The sequence below is a fragment of the Saccopteryx bilineata genome, chromosome 2 (assembly GCF_036850765.1).
Source record: "Saccopteryx bilineata isolate mSacBil1 chromosome 2, mSacBil1_pri_phased_curated, whole genome shotgun sequence".
Classification (NCBI taxonomy): Eukaryota; Metazoa; Chordata; class Mammalia; order Chiroptera; family Emballonuridae; genus Saccopteryx; species Saccopteryx bilineata.
In genome coordinates, this window is record NC_089491.1 from 363,545,845 (window position 1) to 363,564,512 (window position 18,668).

The following is an 18,668-nucleotide window of genomic DNA, read 5'->3' on the forward strand; positions in this document are numbered from 1 at the left end:
TTGATTTATTGATTTTAGAGAGAGAAGCATTCATTTGTTGTTCCACTTAGCTGTGCATTCATTGGTGGTTTCCCATATGTGCCCTTACAAGGGATTGAACCCACAACCTTGGTGTTTCAGGATGATGCTCTAACTGAGCTAACCAGCAAGGACGTAAGTAAGAATGTTGAAGGATGAGAGAGCCCTAGCAGTGCTGTAGGACTGGCCAAAACAAGAGTTGAGGGACAGGTGGCTTTGTGCGAGACCTAGCTAGGCTTTTTCCTGCTTCTTCAAAGGGTTAGTTAATTAGTCTTGCCTTTGTCTTTTCCCTGCAGTAACCCTCCACTGAGTGAAGAGATGTTGCCTCCTGGGGAGTGGATGTGTCACCGGTGTACTGTTCGTCGAAAGGTAATAAATAACGCTGCTTTCTGAAGGCTTTGCTCAGAGTGCTGGATCTGGAGCATTGATATTTCAAACTAAGATGGCCTGGCCCTGAAGGCATTTTTGTCCCTTCTTCTTGTCTCTTCCAGTCCTGAAATCACCCACATTCTCCTCATGGTTACTGTTTGGAATCCAGTAGGGCCTAAAATTCAAACATAGGCTGCTGAAATGGGCAGAAGAGGTGTGTTAATTTACTAAGCCATGTTCATTCACTAGTGATAGGAATAGTCTGATCCCTTTGTAGACCGCCTGTAAGTGGCCTAAATGTGGCAACTATATCCATGGCTGAAAATGGCTCAAGAAAAAGCTGGCTGCTTCTCCAGCTTGATGAAAAAAGGATTTCCCTCACCCCAAGTCAAATAAGTCCAAAGGCTTAGCCAGGTCTGGGGGGGGGGGGTACTTTGAATCCCCTTGTACCCCAGGTTCCCTAATTTCTCTTTAGCTCCCCTCCCTTTGACTTTGATAATTCAGTACTGGCTTTGAGAACATTTTCTACTTTGAGAGATTTTCTGTTATGCAAAAGCTACATTATCCCTTATCAAAAAAGGAAGTAGGTGTGTTACCACCCAGATTATGAAACAACCAATCCTCAAATTAATAGGCTGTGGATTGCAGTTTGTCTGCAAATTGTAAGCTGCCCTCTGCCCTCCCCTCATACTAATTACACACCAAGTAACTTTCCTTTATTGTGACATCACTTCTGTTTTCCCAGCCTCTGAACATGATATCACTGTGAATGATGACTTCCTTGGTTGCAGAAACAGGATGAGATGATTCAGAGGTTGTGGTTTATGTGTAACAGTTTTCAGCCTTTAAGAAGAAGGTAAACAGTTAGGCAGACATTATTTTTTCAGTGTGTTCACAAGGGTTCCTATTAAAAAGCAAGCCAAGGCCAATTCAGCCACCTAAGTACAGCTGTAGTTTGAGTTCTCCTAAAATCCACAAACAAGCTGTCCTCCAGCCTATTCACTTGCCAAGATCTCTTGTGCATCCTCATTAGATTAGAGCAGGGCCAGTTAGAAATACTTGCAAGCCAGAAAGGCTTTCAGAAACTTGCCACTCAAAGAAGCTGGACATGAAAGAGTTAGAAATGGCTGAGGGATAAGATGTGAAGCCAGGAAAAGAGGGTAGAGAAAAGGAACTAATACTTGTTTAGTACCCATCATATGCTGGGTATTTTACACATGTTATCTCATTTAATCCATATAGCCATCCGTGGGTCCTGGTGGTAATATCTTCATTTTAGAAAGGAAGAAGCTGAGGCTCACAAATGCAGAAAAACTTTCTCAAGGACTAAAAGGAATCGACAGAGCCAAAATTTGAACAAAATTCTGTCTCACTCCAAAGCTCTATTACTTCTTCATCACTTTTCTAGAAGAAGAGCTACTTTGTGGGTATTACAGTATGCCTTTTTCTAACATAGTATTCTTTTTCTGAAATGCCACTTGACCTGCTTTCAGATGACCCTCTTTGCCTACCAGAGCCAAATATATCTTTTCCACTACCATCACCTCTTCCCCACTTCGGCCTCCAAAAAATTACACTGAAGTGGATTGAAATGATGCATTTCCTGAGCCTCATCAACCTGTGATGTTCAGGTCCTATTCCTAGGGAAGGTTAGATTCTCCTAACTCAGAACCATCCTTTTATATATATGACCCTCTTTTATTGTCACCATATCCCTGAGAGGAGAAGAAAGGTTTTACTAGACTGCCATTACAGATGGAGAAATTCCCACCCACCAGCCAGTCACCCAAGGTCATAGGAAATCAGTGGCAGAACTGGGATAAGATCCCAGGTCACCTGACTGGCAACTAGTGTTAGTTTCATTTGACCACTCTATTTGGAGTCCTAGAGGAAAATGGAGTGTCAGTCATCTAGTCCTACTGAGTACGCCTAGTCTTTTTTCATTTCTCCACTTTCCCATTCAAAGAAGTGTCAATATTAGAATTCTAATTAAACTTGAGACATTGAAAGCCACCATGATTGCTGAGTCCCTACCATTCACTCACCACCCTTCCACCTTGTAGTGCAGTTACCTTCTAGGCCAGCACCCAGTCTCCCTGGACAGGGAGCTCTGCTTGCTGATTTAACCCATTACCTTTGCTTTTGCAGGCTTTATTTTGAGCAAAATTCTTAAAACCATTGAGGAGGTCAAGATATTGCTCCATGTCAAACTACAGTGATCCTGTTGGTTCTTGCTATGTTGTTCTCACTGTTCTCGTTGTCAGTGAGCTTATTCTCACTGTATTGTTTATCCCTTTACCCTCTACTTTATATAGAGATATTGTGTATCATATGATGACTTAGATGAAATGATGTGTAATGTGTATAATTGTTTCTAACTTCCTGTGTTTTTGGTGAGTCCCTCCTACAGTAGTTTTCTTTAGTTTACTTTCGCTATAGTTTTCTCAGCTTTTAACAAACCTGTGTTCTAAGTCCCCAGGTGAATGAGTCTGTAAGTTTCATAATTTTGATTAGTAGTCTAACAGGACTTTGTAGCATCCACTGTTTTGGTACTTTCTGTGATGGGCCCCACCTGTTCATTTGTACAGAAACGAGAGCAGAAAAAGGAGCTGGGCCATGTTAATGGACTGGTGGACAAATCCAGCAAACGGACTACATCCCCCAGCAGTGACACTGATTTGTTGGACAGATCAGCTAGCAAAACTGAATTCAAGGCCATTGCCCATGCCCGGATCCTAGAGAGGAGAGCCAGCCGGCCTGGCACACCCACATCCAATGCTAGTACAGAGACCCCGACCTCTGAGCAGAACGACGTTGATGAAGACATCATTGATGTGGATGAAGAGCCAGTGGCAGCAGAGCCAGACTATGTGCAGCCCCAGCTAAGGCGGCCCTTTGAGCTGCTGATTGCCGCCGCCATGGAGCGAAACCCCACCCAATTCCAGTTGCCCAATGAACTGACTTGTACCACTGCACTACCAGGTTAGCCAAACCATTATATCTCCTCTCCTACCCCAGCTTCCCCAGAGGATTATTGTTCAGCCAAAGGGCAATGCTGCTTATGGGGTCACTGTCTATGTGGCCGCTATCTTATGCTGTTCTTGGTTCTTCTTGGAGAGATTTCTAAAGGTTTTAGTTTTTATAATGCTTTTCAATGTTCTATAAACTCTTCCCACTATCACTTTTTGGGGGGAGTTGTTTGTTTTCTTGTTTATTTTCCTTCTTTTCCAAGTGAGAGGAGGGGAGATATATAGACTCCCGCATGCACCCTGACCGAGATCCACGTGGCAACCCCATCTAGGGCCAGGCTTGCAACCAAGCTATTTTTAGCACCTAAGGCAGACACTCCACAGAGCCATTCTCAGCTCCCGGGGCCTATGTGCTCAAGCCAGTCAAGCCATGGTTGCGTGAGGTGAAGAGAGAGGAGGGGGGGGAGGGGGAACAGGGAAAGGGAGGGTTGGAGAAGCAGAACGGTGCTTCTCCTGTGTGCCCTGACTGGGAATCGAACCCGGTACATCCACACACCAAGCCAACCCTCTACCACTGAGCCAGCCCGACAGGGCCCTAGTATCACTTTCTTTTTAATGTTTATTTTATTGATTTTAGAGAGAAAGGAAAGGAGAGAGAGATATAGACAGAGTCAACAGGAACATTGATCTGTTCCTATATGTGCCCTGACCGGGGATTGAACTGACAACTTCTGTGCTTCAGCACGATGCTCTAGCCAACTGAGCTATCCAATCAGGGCCCCAGTATCACTATACACACACACACACACACACACACACACACACACACACACACACATTCTCTCTCTCTCTCTCTCATGTGGTTCAAAAATCAAAAAATGTAAAAAGGGTTACAGTGAAAAATTTCCCTCCCACTCCTGTCTGCGATTTGCCAAGTCACTACCTTCCCACCTCTCACAGATAACCATTCTTTGGTTCTTGTGTATCTCCTTCTAGAAGATCTTTGTGCATATATAAGCAAATATGGATATATGCTCATTATTTCCCCCTGAAATAGTATACTTGAGGCCCTGGCCAATGGGCTTAGTGGTAGAGCATCAGCCCAGCATGTGGCTGTTCCAGGTTTGATTCTCGGACAGGGCACACAGGAGAAGCCACCATCTACTTCTCCACCCCTCTTCTCATCTCTTTTTCTCTCTCTTTTCCCATCCTGCATCCATTGCTCAATTGGTTCAAGCACCTCGGCCTGGGTGTTGAGAATGGCCCTATGGACTTTCCATCTCAGGCACTAAAAATAGCTCAGTTGGGAGCATGTCCACAGATGGGTAGAGCATCAGCCCCAGATGAGGGTTGCTGGGTGGATCCTGACCGGGGTGCATGTAGGGAGTCTATTTCCCCTCCTCTCACTTGGAAAAGAAGGGGGAAAAATAATGTACTTGATATACTGTTCTACGCCTTGCTTTTTTTACTTCACAATGTGCTCTATATAGAGATCTTTCTGTATTAATATAGACATTCTCAGTTTCTCTTAATAATTGCATAACGATCTATTATATAGATGTACCATAACTTATTTAACTTCCTGTTGATGGACATTCGGGGTTTTCCTAAGCTTTCTTTTTCTTTTTTCTCTTTTTCTAATTACTTTTCCATTGATTTGGGGGCAGGGATGCAGAGAAAGAGAGTCAGAGAGAGAAGCATCAACTCATTGTTTCATTTCGTTGTGCACTCCCTGGTTGCTTCCATGTCCCCTGACTAGGGAATGAACCCGCAGCTTCGGTACACTGGAATGATACTCTCTGCACTAAGCCACCTGGCCAAGTGCAGAGAGTAATCTTTTGTTTCTATAGATCGGGCTTCAATAACTCTGTAAATACATCATTGTGTACATGTGAGTGTGTATCTGTAGGATAAGTTCCTTTTTTTTTTTTTTTTTTTTGTGCGCACAAGAAAAAGAGAGAAAGGAAGGGAAAGAGATGAGAAGCATCAACTCATAGTTGTGGCACCTTAGTTACTCTTTGATTGCTTTCTCATATGTGCCTCAGGGCTCCAGCCAAGCCAGTGATCCCTTGCCAGTGACCTCTGAGCTCAAGCCAATGATCATGGGGTCATGTCTATGATCCCGCGCTCAAGCTGGCAACTGTGGGGTTTCAAACTTGGGTCCTCAGCATCCCAGGCTGACACCTTATCCACTGCACCACTGCCAAGATAAATATTTTTTTTATTATTATTCAGTGAGAGGAGGGAAGGCAGAGAGACAGACTCCCGCATGCACCCCAACCAGGATCCACCTGGCTAGCCCACTAGGGGGCGATGCTCTGCCCATATGGGACATTGCCCAGGCTCAACCGAGCTCTTAGTGCCTGAGGTGGAGACCATGGAGCCATCCTCAGCACTGGGGCCAACTTGCTCCAGTCGAGCCATGGCTGCAGGAGAGGAAGGGGGAGGGGTGGAAAAGCAGATGGGTGCTTCTCCTGTGTGCCCTGACTGGTAATCGAACCTGGGACATCCACACACTGAGCCAATCCTCTACCACTGAGCCAAATGACCAGGACCCGATAAATTCTTAATAATAGAATTTCTGGGTCAAAAACTATTTATTTATTTATACTTTTGATAGATATTACCCTCTTTTATTTTTTTAATCAAGTCATGGCTTCTACTGAATCCCTTAAAGCTTATAGATCTTATTTTCCTCTTTCAGAGAAAGTGAAATTGGCACATATAGGGTCAAAGTTTTTCTGATTTCTGTTAAAATACAGTGACATTGTAGTCTTTTCCTCAGCCACTCCATTGAATAGGCTTTTTGACCTATTTCTTAGGTTGCAAGCATCTAACCTAGGCTTCTGACCACTTTATGTTTGCAAACATTTCGATATGTTTCTGCCACAGAACAAGTGACCTCTGATCAAAGTTTTGACTTATGTCTCAATCTTCCTTCTAATTCTTTTTCTCACTTGAAGCCAGCCTAGGGGGCCTCAGAAAGAGATCTGTGTCTAGAGCACATGCTTTTACTGAGATCTCTTCCTTTCACTTCATTGTTTCCATATCTCAGGCCAGAAATTCTGCACCTAAAGATAGTTCAGCACCACCAATTTCTCTTCTAGGTTCTAGCAAGAGAAGAAGAAAGGAGGAAACCACAGGGAAAAATGTTAAGAAGACACAGCATGAGTTAGATCACAATGGTCTTGTTCCCTTACCAGTCAAAGTCTGCTTCACGTGTAATAGGTATGTTTCTTCCATCCTAAGGGGCTGTTCTTCATATTCAGCAAGTAATGTGGCGGGGGGTGGGGGTTGTCTGCCTTTTCCATCACACTCTTAAACTGTTTGCTAAATTTAGATCACTTATATGTTGATGATGTGAGAGCAGAGAGACTGGGTGACTAATTGATCAGAGTCTTGAATGTCTTAACAATAAATTCCCTGAAGAATCACAGTACCAAAGTACTGTAAACTGTGTTTATAGGGGCTAGAACAAGAGGAGTTGAAGTTAAACTGAAGTCTGAGATATTTAGACTAGCTATCAGGAAGAATTCTGGCCAGCAGAGACACAAATCTCTAGAAGCAGCAAATAATTTTTAAATCACTAAAGTGAGTTTAAAAGTAATATAGGTATTCATGGTAGCTCATATGCATTAGACGTGATGACTTCCAAAAGCCTCTAGCTCTAGGTTGTCCCAGTTATAGCTTCCCAGGGACACTGGTTTCCTTCAGATAGGATCTCTTCACTGACTGGAACCAGCTGCTTCAGTTACTGAAGATGGATTTGTTGTTTAGATGTGTTAGAAGAGCAGGATAACAGGAGAAAAAAATATGAAAAAGAAATGTTCCACAGCAAAAGCTCTAGGGGACTAGATACCAGAGCAGTAGAGCTCTGAGCCAGGCCCAAATTGTGGCTCCAGTGCATCTTGAGGACCCAAGGAATATCATAATTACGAATCATAATTGGCATCTGCTTAAGCCCCCTCCCTTTAATTATGGTTACATGAATACATTACAAAATCATTTTCCCAGCACAACTCTCTATGGTTGTCAGATTTTCTGAGTGCTTCATGCAGAAGAAAAAATTCTTAATGTGCTAGACTTTAGAAAGTTTGCTAATAAAATTTTTTTTTAAATGAAGTAGTTGCTTTCTTTTAAGAAATAGTAGAAAGATCAGAGTAGAGTTGGCTATCTTCCCTCACTGGGTACTGAACATTGATCATTCATGCTCTGACAGCCACTTTAGCTATACTCCAAGTAAACATTCACTTCCTGACAAAACACAGTCTTCTTAGAAGAGAGAATAATGGAGAGCCTGGTGGTCGCCCCCAACTTCATCCATCTTCCTAATCGTGAATGTAACTGAATCATTGGGAGAGGAGGACATGTGAGAGCGTTGTTAGGATTAAGGAGGGGAACTTGTTCCACAATGCAGAGGTGGTTTGAATTTTCCCATCTTGCCACAGAAATGGCCTACATCTCTTTTTTTGCAGGAGCTGTCGCGTGGCCCCTCTCATCCAGTGTGACTATTGCCCCCTCCTGTTCCATATGGACTGCCTCGAGCCACCACTCACTGCCATGCCCCTGGGCAGATGGATGTGTCCGAACCATATCGAACATGTGGTGGTAAGCACAGAGGTGTCCCTTCAGTCCAGCTGGAGCCTGGACTGATTCAGTAGAAAGCATAGTAAGATCAGCTTTGTACCAGAATTCACTGTAATCTTTCAGATGCTGGTTTCTTCAGACCATCCTACTCAATTCCAATTATTTTGACATGGCTCAGCTGTGCATTTTGCCTTTCCTTACAATGCCTTGTTTAGCTGTACAGGCAGACTTAACCTACTAGCACTAGGCTGTTCATGAATAATTTTCTTCCACAATGATTTAAGCAGTTGATGGTAGATCCTTAAATGGGGTAAATTAGATCCAACCTTATGGAAATAAATGCTCCCATAGTAGTTGCTTCCATATTTTCCTGCCTCTTGTTTTTAGAGGAAACAAAACTAAAAAACTTATAAAGTATTCTTTTTTTTTTTTTTAATAAATGGAACCACTTTATTTTATTTTTCATTTTTATTTTTTCAGAGACAGGGAGAGAGTCAGAGAGAGGGATAGACAGGGACAGACAGACAGGAACGGAGAGAGATGAGAAGCATCAGTCATCAGTTTTTCATTGCAACACCTTAGTTGTTCATTAATTGCTTTTTCATATATGCCTTGACCATGGGACTACAGCAGACCAAGTGACCCCTTGCTCAAGCCAGCGACCTTGGGTCCAAGCTGGTGAGCTTTGCTCAAACCAGAGGAGGCCACGCTCAAGCTGGCTACCTCAGGGTCTCAAACTTGGGTCCTCCGCATCCCAGTCCGACGCTCTATTCACTGCGCCACCGCCTAGTCAGGCAGTATTTATTCTTATATCACAGGAATTAGCTACTGTCCAATAATTCCAGATAATTGACATGGAAGTGATATTCCAAACAGTCAACCATTTATTGAACCCCTGATCTGTCGTAGGCACCAAATGAGGCTCTTTTCCTTCTCTTATTTAATTCTTTACAATCACCTTATCATTGCATTTATATTCATAGTTTGCTATTTCCAGAGGAGGTTTTAAGACATTTCCTTACAGGCACTTAGAATAGTCACCAAATCAAATAGGAGAGGGCTTCAGGAGAAGCAACTCCCTCATAAGAATAGACTTTCCAAATTAAAAATGTTATTGCATAAGACATCGCCTGTCAAATGGTGATAACCATGGAATCACTGTTGGCCCTCAGCATGAGAGTGTGCTCCCACTTTACACTGAGAGGAATCTCAGTTGTAGGCTTGCACACATAAAATAAAATAGTTGCTTTCCCCCCCTTCATTTGACTAATGCTGCTCAGAAAGGTTTATCTAGGAGGAAGCTTCTCTCTGAGGCTTAGAGTGAGTATCTTGCTTTGCCTCCTACTGAACCAAAAAAAAAAAAGCAACCATGAGTAGTTAGTTGCCCAAATATGAATCTTAAAGAGCACCTTTCCAACAGATGAGAAATTATGTAATATTTTTATTAGCCACTGAGGGGTTTTTCTAATTTACTGATTAGGGTGCTGCCACACATCTTTCCTTTTGAATTAAAGTGTAGGAGAGACTAGATATAGAAAAAGAATGTGGCATAGTTTCTATATGCTGCTGCACAAACTTCTTTCATTCTTCCCTTTGGCCTCTGAAAGCAGCCCAAGGCTTTCAGCCTCTTATAGAACAAGATGGTTTGCTCTGATAGAACAGATGGATTTGCTAATGCTCCCTGGTACCATGGAGGAGGAATGGGGCAGGACACACAGGATTCTGGTGCTGATTCCAGCTGTGTCAGCCAAAAACTCCTGTGCTGTATGGGAAACAGTCCTGCATCCTATGGGAGAGTCTCTTGATACGAATAGAGTCTGGGTCTCTTGAGGGCCAAGGCCTGCATCTCCTCAGAAGCCTGAACTCTGTTAGGGAACACTGACAAAGAGTGGTTTGAGCTGGACAGAAGACTGTCAGAGGCTGAATTTGGAAGGGCACTTCTTGGCTAATTCCCTATTTCCTGCTCCTCCCTAACCCCGCCCTGAACCTCTAGGGGAATAGGGACATACCAGTTTTCCCTTGCTGGAGGGCTGAGGGAGAAAGTTCCATGCATGTTCCCAGCCCTCTGACAGGAGAGTTTACATACCAACCCGACAGACAACCCCATTTGGCCCGTTTAACCTAGAGAATAGTTAGGAGAGGGATGCCTTTTGAGGTTCACTGCAGGACTGTTTCTACTGTGTTCCTAGCTGAACCAGAAGAATATGACGCTGAGTAATCGGTGCCAGGTGTTTGACCGTTTTCAGGACACCATTTCACAGCATGTCGTCAAAGTGGACTTCCTGAACCGAATTCACAAGAAGCACCCTCCTAACCGCCGCGTGCTCCAGTCGGTCAAAAGGAGAAGCTTGAAGGTGAGTCACAACCTGGTTCAGGCAGGATGATGGTTTCTGATGGCCTTCATGGGACAGACAGAGGGTCATGGTCCCACTTTTACAGATACTTGTTTGTGGTATCTCAGCAAATAATGAATATGACTGGCCATTTTAGCACTTGCGGTGGGTGGTCAGGATTATGAAGGCCAAACCCCAAAGCAGGCCTTCAAACTGCAAGTCTTTAGTTCTCCTGAGGATAAATGCCCTTTAGCCCCTTCCACCAAATTTAGATGTGCTCTGCTGTCATGCTTCTCTCCTGGCATTCTTGCCATCTGTTCCTTTTAAATGGCCCCTTTCCCAGAGCTGTCTGGTGAGTGAAGGTGAGGGTGTTGAAGCAGAGGGCAATGTGGACGTGAGGAACTATTCCAGCTGAGGAACTTAAGAGGAAAATATATAAAAGAAAGTTAAACCTTCTTCCAGGCTGCTGTTAATATATGTACTTGACAGTTGCTAAAGTGTATCCACAAAGATTGACAGGAAAATTTTCTTCGTTGAAGAGCATTTGGGGGCATTGAAGCCATTTCTCATAAACCATTCAGTCCTCTCATTTATTTAACCTAGAGAGCCCATTATGTACCTATATATAAATTGAGAGTTTTCTCGTTTCAAATAATCCAACAGACTGTTTGTTCTATGTGCCAATGTAAATCCGCAATTCCTAAATATGGCCACTTGGTGGCAGCCATACTTTAAAATCACACCACTCCCATCACTTCCAGTGGGTGTCAGCGCCAGCAAGATGTTAACTGTTGAAAATTGGATAACAAACTCTTTCTTAACTGTATAAATATTTATACTTCAATGGAAGCACCAGTGTTCCAAAATTAAATTAAGGTGTTTTCAGTGAGGGTAGAGTATATTAAAGGTGGCATGCCTGATATCTTAGTTAAAAAGAAATCTAGACTGTTATTCACCATGTAGATATGGAAGAGAGCCTATCTATTGAAATGAACAGGCCAGAAGACCTTCATAAAATCCTGTCATTATATTTTTTTATTTCATTTTTTTAAGATATTAATATTACAGAGAGAGGAGAGGGGGGATTGAGAGGAATCAACTCATAGTTGCTTCATTTTAGTTGTTCATTGCATGTTTGTTGTATGTGCCTTGACTGGGCAAGCCCAGGGTTCTGAACCAACACTCTCAGCATTCCAGGTCAATGATCTAGCCACTGCATCACCACAGGCCAGGCAATCCTGTCATTTTATGATGCTCCCCCTCCCCCCCAATGAGAGAGACAGACAGACAGGAAGGGAGATGAGAAGCATTAACTCGTAGTTGTGGCACCTTAGTTGTTCATTGATTGCTTTCTCATGTGTGCCTTGCCAGGGCCAGTGGGGGCTCCAGCTGAGCCAGTGATCCCTGGCTTCAAACCAGTGACCTTTGGGCTCAAGCCAGTGACCATGGGGTCATGTCTATGACACCACACTCAAACTGGTGAGCCTGCGCTCAAGCTGGCAACTTTGGGGATTCAAACCTGGGTCCTCAGCATACTAGAGCAACGCTCTATTGACTGTGCCACCGCCTGGTCAGGCTATTATGCTCCCTTTAAAAATGTTTTCCCTATTCTTGAAGAAAATTCAAGGGCATAAATCGCCTGAAAAGTATTTTATACTTGGACTACAGAGAGAAAACCATTTTCAGATTTTCTTCCCTTATCTCCCCTAAGGACCTGGTCACCAAATCTTTTGATTCTCCAAATGTTTCCCAAATCTACCAGGTACTGTTATGTCTCTGCCTTATGTGCTGCTCTGCTACCCTGTTTCCCCTTGGTCTGCAGAGAAGTTCCTTCTTAATGTCCAAGTTTCAAATACTGCCTTCCTGTAAAATCTCCTTTAATCCCAAGCGCCTCTCCCCCAGATAGAAATGAACACTCTTCTCCATGTTTTTTATAACTAGACATGCCTTTATTCTAAAATGTTTCTGTGTTTATCTCCCCTACTTAGACTGTGAGCTCCTTGAGGGCAAGGCTTAAGTTTTGTTCATCTCTGGATCTCTAGGACTTGGCACAGTGCCCAAACTCAGGATCTGCTCAATAAATATTGGTTGAATGTATGAATGATTCCTTGCTTGTGTGGCTCTTTCATTCTTATATGGTGTGATTCAGAGTGTGTCTTCTGTCTGTGCCACAAAATGTCTTTGTTTCATGAGTCATGAATGAATGATTGAAAAAAACTGGCATTGATTTAGTGCTTATCTAGAGCCAGGCCTCATGCTGAGTGTTTCTACCATGAATGTGACCTCATTTAACTTTTTATCTCTTAGCTATTGTTGCCTCCCAAACTTGACCCTAACTAATAAGAGCCCCCCACACACACACCTTTTTTTGTATTTTTCTGAACTGAGAAGCAGGGAGGCAGAGATACTCCTGCATGTGCCTGGCCAGGATCCACCTGGCAAGCCCACTAGGGAGCGATGTTCTGCCCATCTGGGGCATTGCTCCATTGCAACGAGAGCCATTCTAGCACCTGAGGCGGAGGCCATGGAGCCATCCTCGGCACCCAAGCCAACTTTGCTGTAGTGGAGCCTTGGCTGCAGGAAGGGAAGAGAGAGACAGAGAGGAAGGAGAGGGGGAGGGGTGGGGAAGCAGATGGGCGCTTTTCCTGTGTGCCTTGGCTAGTAATCGAACTGGGACTTCCACACACTGGGCCAACGCTCTACCGCTGAGTCTACTGGCCAGGGCCAAGAGTCTTTTGATGTCAGTCTTCCACTTTTCAGACCAAAGCAGAAGGCAACATGCAATAATTTCTGGCTTTTTTAGACCTCAGACTTTAATAAAGAAAAGTGGGGGGCATGTCTGCTCTTTCCACTTCTGTGCCTTCTAGTGTGACTAGTGTGTATATGTGTCAGGCAAAGAGATGGTGGCACAGAGCAGTTGAATCCCACCAAGCCACGTTGTCTTCAGTGAACCCCCAAGTGGATGATGATTACTTGGGCGTCAGCACCAAAGACAGAAGAGCATGGTCAGAATGTAATCAGTTGGCCATATTGGCACTATTTCCCTCTCCTTTCTTCTTCTATCTGTCCTAAACAGGTTCCCGATGCTATAAAATCTCAGTACCAGTTTCCACCCCCACTCATTGCACCCGCGGCCATCCGGGACGGGGAGCTGATCTGCAATGGGATCTCTGAGGAATCACAGATGCACCTTTTGAACTCTGAGCACTTAGCCACCCAAGCAGAGCAGCAAGAGGTGAGTGAAGGCAGGGCTGGGATTCCAAATCTAATCTTCCATCTCACTGCAGCTGTTATTGGAAGTAGCCTCAGTGTTATTCCCATCCCCATCTTCTACACTCCCACCTTACCCCCCAGGAGTTGAATATTTCAGGGAGAACCTCTGGCTCAGATCTTGAGGCAAGTAAGAACTACAGAGTCAACCGGTCTGCTTCTCTCCATCGGTCTCCCAGTGTGCTGTGAGATGGGAAAACTGTCTTGTAGAAAGAGTTCAGGAGACCCATAGAGAGGCTAGGTGATAGTGCTGGACACACAGCCAATGCTTAGGGTACTTGCTGAATATTGGTCACAAGGTGAGCCTTAGGGGCAGAACCAGAACAGGAATCCCAAGCTCTGCTGACCAGGGTGTTGTCTGCTGAGTATACCAACAAGTCTTGCTTGGGAATGGAAATGGAATCCTATCAGGAGTCAAGCACACCCTTTCTGGGCATTCGCGATGGGACCTCGGAAACAGTGTTTATCAGCTCTGCTGTAGCCCTGGCCGCTGTGGCAGCAAGGACCAGCGCCTCCCAGGCCTCTTACCCTCCTCTCCTCTCCTCTCCTTCCGTTACAGTGGCTCTGTAGTGTTGTTGCGCTCCAGTGCAGCATATTGAAACATTTATCTGCTAAGCAGATGCCTTCGCATTGGGACTCTGAACAGACAGAGAAGGCTGATATTAAGCCTATTATTGTGACTGACAGCTCAATCACCACCTCCCTGCAAACAGCTGACAAGGCACCTACACCTTCCCACTGTCCCTTGTCCTGCCCCTCAGGGATTAGCACCCAGAATTCCCTGAGCTGCTCTCCACCCCACCAACCCCCAGCCCTAGAGGACATCAGCTGCAGTTCTTGTGCGGAAAAATCCAAGAAAGTCCCCTGTGGGACTGCCAACGGGCCAGTGAACACAGAGGTGAAAGCCAATGGCCCACACCTCTATAACAGCTCCACTGATTCCACGGACCCTCGGCGACTTCCAGGCGCCAACACCCCCCTACCAGGCCTCTCACACCGGCAAGGCTGGCCCCGGCCCCTCACGCCACCAGCAGCTGGGGGTCTTCAGAACCACACCGTCGGCATCATTGTGAAGACAGAGAATGCCACTGGCCCCAGCTCTTGCCCCCAGAGGAGTTTGGTTCCTGTCCCAAGCCTGCCCCCTTCCATTCCCAGCTCTTGTGCCAGCATCGAGAACACCAGCACTTTGCAAAGAAAGACTGTTCAATCACAGATAGGACCTCCGTTGACAGATTCAAGGCCACTGGGCTCACCCCCAAATGCCACCCGGGTGCTCACTCCCCCTCAAGCAGCAGGAGACGGTATCTTGGCCACCGGAGCCAACCAACGATTCTGCTCACCAGCGCCATCATCAGGTGAGTACTGCTCAGCCTTAGGGTGATTTGGAGTAATTTTATGATCTTCCTAGCAAATAAGACCTAACCTTCAAAAAACACATCTCTGTGACTATTACAGAGGTTTTTGATCTCTGTATTATTTGTCCTCCCCCCACCCCATTCCTGTGATAGAGAGAAAGCACGTTTACTTGTCTTCATTTTATTGGTCTGAAAGCTTAAGTGATTTCTTTAAGGTGATCTACCAAGTCAGTGGCAGAATTGGAACTACAGCCTGGGTCTCCTGATTCCACCTTCCCACACCTTCCAGGCCTAGTCTTCTGCCTGTATTGTTCCATCACCCTAGAGGTAGGCAGCATGTGCTCCGGAACCACTGTGATCAGCTGAGGCTCTGGGTGATGGCCTCAGTGTTCCATGATCCACACCTGATCCAGACTCTCAGAGCCAGATTATATGAAGGAACATTCACGTCAGGGAAAGCAGGGCTAGAAAGCAACACTGCCTTCAGAAGAGCTGCAGAATAGGATGCCCATTAGAGGTGGTTCTGGCCCAAAAGCTTGCCCTCTGGCCACATGCCATACTTGGCCTAGTGTGGGCCTGCTGTCAGCTATCTCCATTCAGCACTCAGGACCTTGAGGTTGCTGACCCCAGCATCTGAACCAGTGGTCTCTCCTGTCTGAACTGAAGCTCGCCTCCTTAGTCAGCTGGCGTCTTGGTAATAGGGTGACTGTGACTTCTCTGCATGGGGGCCCCTGATCCCAGGATGGCCCCTCTTCTCAGGCTTTTTACTTGTCTGTTTATCTCTTAATACCAACCCAGATAGATTTTTGCACCTTGTAGGCCAGATTTTAGTAGGTGGGAGTTACAGGGGCAGGCAGCACTGATTTTAATGAGTAGATGTAGCAGGGAAGTAGTCATGACCCAGAGAATGACTGTACCCCAACATGGTCCCCAGAGCAGTAAATATCACTGGTTCTCAGTGCTTTGGAGACTCTTGCATCCCCGGGTACATTATGGTTCCATCTGCCCTTCCTCACCACACGTTTTTAGCTCTAGAAGTTCCAGAGCCTATGGGGAGAGAATCAAGAAGGGAATATCACCTTAGGTACGAAATCCAGGCCTGTCTCAGCAGTGGGGGGATTGGACCGGTGAGTTTCCCTCAGGCGATGTAAGTAACAGTTTTCCTGCTCCATCCCCAGATGGCAAGGTCAGCCCCGGCACGTTATCCATAGGAAACGCTTTAACCGTACCCTCTTTCCCAGCCAACTCTACTGCCATGGTGGACCTCACCAACTCACTTCGAGCATTTATGGACATCAATGGAGGTGAGTCACTGAGTGAGCTACTGCACTACCACCAGCTGCTGTGATAAAGGTGATGTCCCTACACAGCATTTAGCTCATTAAAAATAAGAGACAGGGCCCTGGCCGGTTGGCTCAGTGGTAGAGCGTCGGCCTGGCGTGCAGAAGTCCCGGGTTCGATTCCCGGCCAGGGCACACAGGAGAAGCGCCCATCTGCTTCTCCACCCCTCCCCCTCTCCTTCCTCTCTGTCTCTCTCTTCCCCTCCCACAGCGAGACTCCATTGGAGCAAAGATGGCCCGGGTGCTGGGGATGGCTCCTTGGCCTCTGCCCCAGGCGCTGGAGTGGCTCTGGTCGCAACAGAGCTATGCCCCCGGAGGGACAGAGCATCGCCCCCTGGTGGGCGAGCCGGGTGGATCCCGGTCGGGCGCATGCGGGAGTCTGTCTGACTGTCTCTCTCCGTTTCCAGCTTCAGAAAAATACAAAAAAAAAAAAATAAGAGACAGAAGAAGCCCTGGCAGGGGAGCTCAGTTGGTTAGAGTCCAGTGGTCGGCAAACTCATTAGTCAGCAGAGCCAAATATCAACAGTACAACGACTGAAATTTCTTTTGAGAGCCAAATTTTTTAAACTTAAACTATATAGGTAGGTACATTCCTTATCGAGGTAGCACCCGCATGTGGTATTTTGTGGAAGAGCCACCACACTCAAGGGGCCAAAGAGCTGCATGTGGCTCACGAGCCACAGTTTACCGACCAAGGATAGACCATCATCCTGATACCAAGGTTGCAGGTTCGATCCCTGGTCAGGGCCTGTACAAAAATCAACCAGTGAATGTGTACATAAATGGATCAAATGAATTCTCTCCCTCTTCCTCTTTCCCCCCCTCCTCCTCTCTCAAAAATATCAATAAATACATTTAAAAATTAAACAGTGGGGGATAGGGATGCCTGATCTCTGAGGGTGAGGGGAGTGGTGTAGGAAAGAAAGCCCCTTCTCCTCTCTCTGCTTTATGCACATACACATAATCAAAGATGAAGGGAGAACAGAGCCCATCTGACCAGTGAGAAGAGAAGAAAATCACCACAGGCAGATCACCTGGACTTGAATAAAACCAGGAGGAATCTCGCTCCCAAATTCAAGGAGAACCAGGGGCACATCTCAATCTTTGTAAACAGAGGGTGGGTAGAAATCGAAGCCCCAATGTCAGACATCCAGGCCCTCCCTCACACAGGCAAGTGGTTTATCTTGCTCTCTCTTTCTAGGACCACTCTACCTAAAATCCAGTACCCAACTGTGAAGCGCCTGCACAGGCTGCATTGGGGCCTGTCTCTCCCTGAAAATGACTAGTGAGATGCCCAGGCCCAGATCATTGTGCCACTTTGTATTTTGTGCTATTTGAAAAAAAGCACTTGGCTGGATTTTAGAGTTATTTGTTCCGTGACCCTAGCCTACTTCTACATTCCATTTCCTCCTCAGCTGCTTTTTAATCTTTATCTTTGGTTAATAGAAATCGAGATAAATATGCTGGACGAGAAGCTGATCAAGTTTCTGGCCTTGCAGAGAATACATCAGCTTTTCCCCTCCCGGGTCCAAACTTCACCAGGCAGTGTCGGGACACATCCACTGGTTTCTGGAGGGCACCACACAGAAGGTATGCATGCACACCTACCACACCACGCCATCTGATCTCCTCTCTGTGTGAATGGCCAGCTCCCCTCCATGGAGTCTTCAGCTTTGAATATATTAATCCTCCATGTGATGATGCCTTTAATGGGCGTAATAAAGCACCATGGTTTCTTTTCTCAGAAATCAAGAACAAGATGGCACCCACAGCTTTCAGCTCAGACTCTAGGAAGTACACTGTAACTTTCTCTCATACCTGTCCACTTTGAGACACATAAAGCAGCTATGAGTGTCTTTGGATACATGTAGTTTTTTCTAATCAATTGCTTTCAAATATTCAAGTTAGGAGGGTTTCCCAAAAGGTGAGCACCAAAATAAGTTGGTCTAACTTCTGGAAGTTCTAAAGAGCTTAACTCTGCATAGGGTATCCTTTTGAGCATTAGCTGTTAAGAATACAGTCCCCAGATCAAAAAAAGTGAGAACTTGAAAAAAATGCGGATCCTGAGCCCCACCTCAGCCATACAACATCATAATCAGCATTTTAACAAGATATCCAGGCAATTTATATGCACCTCAAAGTTTGAGAAACACTAGCCTGTGCCTTCTTTTTTTGCATAGCCTCCCTATAGTTCCAGTTAGTATATTCCTGACAAACCAACCAGCAGCCAAAAGCTTAAAGTACCATCATCCTTAAATTCTGTGGTTATCATCAAAGCTCTGATGCCTCTTGACCCCATGTGATAAATGCTGTGGATGTGGAGAGAGAGCCTCAATTTGAAGTAGCCCAGTGTCAGTTGGGAGTTTGGAAAGATTACATAATTTTTTTTTTTACAGGGACAGAGAGAGAGTCAGAGAGAGGGATAGA

General features: G+C 45.4%; 1 protein-coding gene across 2 annotated transcripts in view; it reads left to right on the forward strand.

The window, feature by feature from the left end:
• The window catches only part of PHF12 (PHD finger protein 12), a 50,728-nt gene that overhangs the window by 28,068 nt on the left and 3,992 nt on the right, over positions 1 to 18,668 (forward strand). Inside the window, exons 3-11 of one of the 2 annotated variants that reach the window (XM_066263178.1) lie at positions 315 to 387; positions 2,976 to 3,369; positions 6,464 to 6,584; positions 7,832 to 7,964; positions 10,133 to 10,297; positions 13,353 to 13,511; positions 14,106 to 14,901; positions 16,080 to 16,205; positions 17,688 to 17,831. In XM_066263178.1, coding sequence (XP_066119275.1) covers positions 315 to 387; positions 2,976 to 3,369; positions 6,464 to 6,584; positions 7,832 to 7,964; positions 10,133 to 10,297; positions 13,353 to 13,511; positions 14,106 to 14,901; positions 16,080 to 16,205; positions 17,688 to 17,831 — 2,111 coding nt within the window. The remainder of the gene's footprint in view (positions 1 to 314; positions 388 to 2,975; positions 3,370 to 6,463; positions 6,585 to 7,831; positions 7,965 to 10,132; positions 10,298 to 13,352; positions 13,512 to 14,105; positions 14,902 to 16,079; positions 16,206 to 17,687; positions 17,832 to 18,668) is intronic. The other variant, XM_066263179.1, reaches the window with a different exon arrangement.